This window comes from Corvus kubaryi, unplaced genomic scaffold (assembly GCF_017639235.1).
Source record: "Corvus kubaryi isolate FWS band 111438036 unplaced genomic scaffold, C.kubaryi_AGA036_p1.0 36720, whole genome shotgun sequence".
Classification (NCBI taxonomy): Eukaryota; Metazoa; Chordata; class Aves; order Passeriformes; family Corvidae; genus Corvus; species Corvus kubaryi.
Window position 1 is genome coordinate 3,985 of NW_024580928.1, and position 6,112 is coordinate 10,096.

Genomic DNA, 6,112 nt, shown 5'->3' on the forward strand with positions numbered 1-6,112 from the left:
GCCTCTCATTGGGGAATCTTTGATAGATCTGCTAATTAGTAAAACCTATAATGTTATACCCAATGTTGGAGGGGCAGAGACAGAGAGATAGACTCGGTGGGGTGCATCTCGATGCATATGACCTGGACTTGTACACCTAAGGATCCTTAAAATAAATACCAAGGTAAAATCCCTTTTCCCCTTCTAACCGTGTATGACTCTTGATTTTAAGACCAGGAAAAGGCATCAGTTGCTGGCGACCGTGAAGGGACCCTAAAGACCTTGAAAATCGCAGTCTTGGGTTGGAACATATCTTGCTTTGCCCCTCTCTTTGCCGACAAATTACAGAGGGGCCGGAGCAACAATCTAAGACTGTGACCAGGACTTTAGGACCCAGCATGGAAAGGCAGAAGCACGGAAAGAGGTGAGTGAAAAGGAGACTGATACTACCGAGACTGTGCTAGCACTAAGAAAGGAGATCTCCGAGGGGGTTGGAAAGGTTGGGGGCATAGAAGCCCACGAAAGGGGAAAGCTTAAACTTTTCCCCTGCAAACTGTGGAAAGGAGGGGACGCCCTCCGTGGAGTCCACAGGAGCCCAGAGGCTGCACCCTACGCAGCCGCAGGAGCGGCTCAGAGGTTGGTTGGTTGGTTGGTTGGTTGGTTCAGACGTCGGAAGTTGTGGGTCTGAATCCTGTTGAGACCAGATTTTCGTGCGCGCGCATTTACTGCTTGCTAAAACTAGTTGCTTTTTAGTGTTTTGAAGTGTTTGTATAGTAACCTAGATAACCTGCCTGGGAAATCGGAATTCCAAGGCCAGATTGCAGGCTGAATTCCAGAGTTAAGAGCTTTCCTCTGGCAGAGTTTTCCTGTCTGTGAGAAAACATGGGTGGTGTGAATGAAAAAATCCCTCCTAACAGCCCATTAGAGCTGATAATGAAACACTGGAAATGGCTGACAGGGTGAAAAACTATTTTGGACCCCCGAGAATTGATCAGACTGTCCACACAGGTTTGGCCGACTTTAAAATTAAGTCAAGGAAATTGGCCTAGCTATGGGAGTTTGGAAAATATCATTAATGACCTGATGGTAGAATTGAGATCATTACGTAGGTTTGATGAACTAAGATATGCAGAACTTTTTACTATGTATCTGAACAGGGAAGAAGCATATGTGGTAGACAAAAGTAATATGGAAATGACTTTGAGGAAGAGAAAGGGAAAGAAAAAGTCGCAGCAAGCTGACTCGTATACTAATATGGACAGAGAAATTGATATGACAGATACAGATATGGTAGCACCAGCTTTGCGCAATGGGGGGGGTCTCCCCCCCCGTTCAACCGCCAGGGCAACCCGCACAGTGGGGGGTGGGGGAGCGGCGGCTCTGCCGCCGCCGCCTCCGCTGCTGCCCCCGCCTCCGCAGCAGCCCGCACAGGTGGGGGCAGGGGATGGGGGAGCAGTGGCTCCCCCACCGCCACCGCTGCTGCCTCCACTGTCCCCGCCACTGTCCGAGCAGGGGCAGGGGAGGGAGCAGGCGGCCAGCCCCAAGCCGGAGGAGCGGCGCTGGGCCCCCTCACCCCCAGCTCGTCAGGGGCGGAGGGTGGGCGCAGAGGTAGGAGAGACGTGAATTGGCCACCACCCCCTTACCGGTCCGGAGGCAGAGAAGGTGCAGATTGGCCGCTGTCCCCTGACTTTTCCAGAGGCAGAGACGGGGAAGGGGGAGGGGAAGGGGCAGGCTGGCCGCCTTTCCCCGAGTACCCTGAACACGGAAGTGAAGGTAGAAATGGACACGGGCAATGGCGGCGGCATTCCCCAATACAGAGAACCACAAGTTTCCGACCCAGAGGCAGGAGGAGCCGCTCGCTCTCCCCACCCTGCAGCACAGGCAGTGTTAAAGCTGAGGGCAGATGGGATGGCCCCGACCCAGGCAGCTCTTACAGAGCCAGGGACGGGAGAACCTGCTTGCAGCCCCTGCCTCCCTACCCCTCTACTGCTGCAAAGAGCGAGACAGTTCCTGATCAACATTCGCCTGCAACAAGTTTTAAAACCAATGAACCAATTTCAATTAAAAGCGAATGGGATGATTTTGATACAGACAGTTCTCACGGGGAGGGTGGTAGAAGAAGGGGCAGGATAGCCCGAGAAGCTATGAGAGCAGTCAGTCCCGTCGCTAAACACACAAGGTCCAAAACAGATAAAGAGGGGGAGGAAGAACTTGTATTAAAAGCACCTCTGAGACAGGCTGTGGGAAATCAAGGAGCCATTTATATAAAAGTACCATTTTCTCTCGGAGAATTACAGCAGTGGAAAAACTCAGTTGGGAAGTACAGGGACAACCCAGAGAGAGTAGCTATGCATGTAGAAATGGTCATAAGATCCCAAAACCCAGATTGGGGTGATCTAAATGTTATGCTATATGAATTATTGGATAAAAGAGAGAGAGAAATGGTCAACAAAGCTGCTGTATCTGCTATAGAAACTCAAATTGCAACTGGGAGTCTCCAAGAGTCAGTTAATGATATCTATCCCCTAGCAAACCCTGGCTGGGATCCCAATGTCCCAGAACAGATGGAAAAGCTGAAGCGATACCAGAAATGGGTGGTTGTTGAGTTAACAACGTATCCTGTGTTAAATACTTTAAAAGGTAAACTGAGTCAAAACACTGTGGATGTGATTGGAGCTACAGGGGTAAGTGAAACAAGGCCTTTTTTCCAACCTTTAAAATTTAAAGAAAACACTGGGTCACTCACCAGTTCCTGTATATGCCAAATTCCCCTATGCCATTGTCAGGCAGAGATTTATTGGAAAAATTGGAAGCAGAAATTAAGTTTTCAAAGGAAGGGGGAGTGAAAGTTATAATCCCAGAATCTAAAATTATCGAAATGTAGGTTTCGGGGGTTCTGGGGTCCAGTCGGGACGGCCGGACGTAGACGGTAACAGATGGAGACGAGAGATCTCTATAGGCAGGTCTTGGGACACAGCCGGTTTATTGTAAAGGGCGTGGGTATAGGGGCACTGCTCAGAGCTGGTAGACTCAGCTCTGAGCAGGCCCAAGAGAGCAAGAGAGTGAACGGGTGAGAGAGAGAGAGAGAGGGTGTAAGAGTAAGAGCAAGAGTAGAAGTGCAAGAGAGAGAAGTTGAGAAGTGTCTGAAGTCCTGGTTACAATACAATAAATCATCTTCTGTACTGAATATTCTGATTGTCACTAACCAATCTAATACAAGATACAAATCCTATAGCATTTACATACAGCCTATAAGAGTTCTTATATTACCATAGAGTGTTACATCTTAACTTCTAAAAACTACTCTTTGGACCCCTTCTGCTGAGCTAGTAGGGTCTGCTCTGACCCTTGGACCTGCTTGCAAGCAGAGGGTATTGTTCTATCAAGGGGGGATTACTTCAGTCGGCCATACCATTGTTTTCTAGTTGTTCAGTAACTAAGACCTGGTATTTCAAAAGTGGCTTTCATTTCGATGTTGCCTGTAGTTTTCATGTTCCCAAAATCTTTTGTCAGGCAATCATATTTCCAAGGCTTTCCTGTTTCATCTTCCCCAACATCGAAACAGCTGCTATACTTGTACAAGAATGCCATGGAAAAATTCCCGAAGAAGTTGAAGAGGCTGTCATTCAAATAGTGTGGGCCAATGATTCTCCTGGGAGATCCAAAAAAGCTGAACCTGTGAGTATCACACTCAAAGCAGGGGCTACACCAGTAAGACCAAGACAATATCCTCTGATATTAGAAGCTCGTAAGAGATTGGTACCTGTGATTGAAAAGTTTCTCAAATTTGGGTTTAGTGGAATGTGAATCCAGGTACAACACACCAATCTTGCCAGTAAAGAAAGCTGATGGTAAAAGCTACAGGTTGGTACAGGATTTGAGGGAAATCAACAAGATAACAGAGGACATACACCCAGTGGTAGCGAATCCTTACACACTTTTGAAAACACTAACAAATGAATTAAGGTGGTTCACTGTTTTAGATCTCAAGGATGCGTTTTTCTGCATTCCTGTGCATAAGAATAGCCAAGAACTCTTTGCTTTTGAGTGGGAGAATCCAGAAACAGGGAGGAAGACCCAGCTCACCTGGACAGTTTTACCACAAGGATTAAAAACCACCGGACCATATTCGGAAACCAGCTGTCAAAGGAGCTTGAGGACTGGAGGAAACAAGAACCAGGAGGAGCGGTTCTCCAGTATGTTGATGACATCTTGATAGCGGCCAAGACACGAGATGACTGCATCGAGCTCACTGTAAGTCTGTTGAACTTTTTGGGCCAAAGTGGGTATCGAGTCTCGAAAGAGAAGGCACAGGTTGCCAGGGAAACAGAAGTATACCTGGGCCTGGAAATTTTCCGTGGACATCGCCAACTCAGCAGAGAGTGGAAGGAAGCCATCTGCTGACTTCCAGAGCCCCATACCGTAAGGGAGATGCAGGCCTTCCTGGGAATGGTAGGTTGGTGTCGCCTGTGGATATCAAACTACGGTATACTGGTGAGACCTTTGTATGAGGTCCTTAAAGCAGCTGAAAAGGGGACAATTATGTGGACAGAGAATGCCAGGGCTGCATTTAAACAGCTGAAACATTCCTTGATGTCAGCCCCAGCTCTGGGGCTGCTGGACTTGACTAAACCTTTTGAACTCTTTACACATGAGCGACTGAATGTTGCTCTGGGGGTACTGGCACAGCACCTTGGAGACCAGCAAAGAGCTGTGGCCTATTTCTCAAAACAACTAGACAATGTAGCCCAGGGTTGGCCAGGATGCTTGAAAGCTGTGGCAGCAACAGTCCTTCTGATACGGGAGGCCCGTAAATTCACCCTTGGGCAGCACATTGTTGTGTATGTACCCCATGCAGTGATAAATGTGCTGGAGCAAAAGGGGGGACACTGGCTCTCCCCTAGCAGGATGCTCGAATACCAATCTGTGTTGTTGGAACAGGATGATGTTACTCTAAAGACAACTTCTGTGGTAAACCCTGTGATGTTTTTATCATCCACATTACTTGACAGTGTGCCTGAGCATGATTGTTTGCAGACAATAGAGGAAACTTATTCCAGCAGACCAGACCTGAAAGATGTTCCTTTGAAAGATCCAGACTGGGAATTGTACACTGAAGGGAGCAGCTTCATGAGAAACGGTAGGAGGATGACCGGTTACGCCATAACCACCTCAGATAAAATCATTGAGGCAAAAGCCTTGCCTCCAGATGTATCATCACAGAAAGCTGAACTCATTGCACTAACGAGAGCTCTAGAACTGAGTGAGGGGAAGAAGGTGAACATATGGACTTATTTCAAATATGCCTTCAGTGTTGTTCATGCCCACGGAGCTATTTGGAAGGAACGAGGCCTGCTGACTGCTCAAGGTAATGAGGTTAAGCATGCTAAACAAATTCTTGCACTTTTACAGAGCATTTGGAAGCCTACAGAAGTGGCTATCATGCATTGCAAGGGTCATCAAAAAGGGAAAACAGCCCCCGAGCTGGGAAATCGTTTTGCTGACAAAACAGCCAGGGGGATTGCAGAAAAAGGCATTTTTGCAGTGGAACCACAGAAAGAGATAGATTTGACATTATTTACCCCAAAATATGATCAGAAGGATCACAAATTAATTAAGTTCCTTAAGGCTGAAATCAAAGAAGGTAGGTGGGCTGTCACCCCGGTAGGACAAGTCGTAGTTCCACCCCTGATCCTTCAGGAAATAGCCCAACGAGAGCATGAAAGTATCCACTGGGGAGCAGAAAATCTTTTAAAACATTTGAGGAAAGTAGTGATAGGGAGAGGAATGATTGATATTGTACAATCAAGCAAGTGTGAAACCTGCTGTAAAAACAACCCTGACACAAGCAAGAGAGTTGTGTTAGGAGTGACAAAGACAGGAGATCTCCCAGGAGATTATTGGCAAATAGATTTTGCTGAGATGCCACACAAAGAGGGATGCAGGTATATACTGGTACTGGTTGACACCTTCAGTGGATGGCCTGAGGCTTTCCCCTGTCGCACCAACACAGCAAAAGAAGTAGTAAAAGCTTTGTTTAATCATATAATACCAAGATTTGGGGTTCCTTTGGGAATGTCATCAGGTAGGGGACCACATTTTGTTGCAACAGTGGTTGGGGAAGTTAGCAGGA

General features: G+C 47.3%; 1 protein-coding gene across 1 annotated transcript; it reads left to right on the forward strand.

Annotated features, from left to right (window-relative positions):
- Positions 1-205: 205 nt before the first annotated feature.
- Positions 206-6,106, forward strand: LOC121660632 (protein NYNRIN-like; the record flags this gene model as incomplete). The annotated part of the gene is made up of 3 exons (XM_042020042.1): positions 206-403; positions 3,067-3,069; positions 3,563-6,106. A coding segment is annotated over exon 3 (1,696 nt), but the record flags the coding sequence as incomplete, so codon positions are not given.
- Positions 6,107-6,112: the final 6 nt, after the last annotated feature.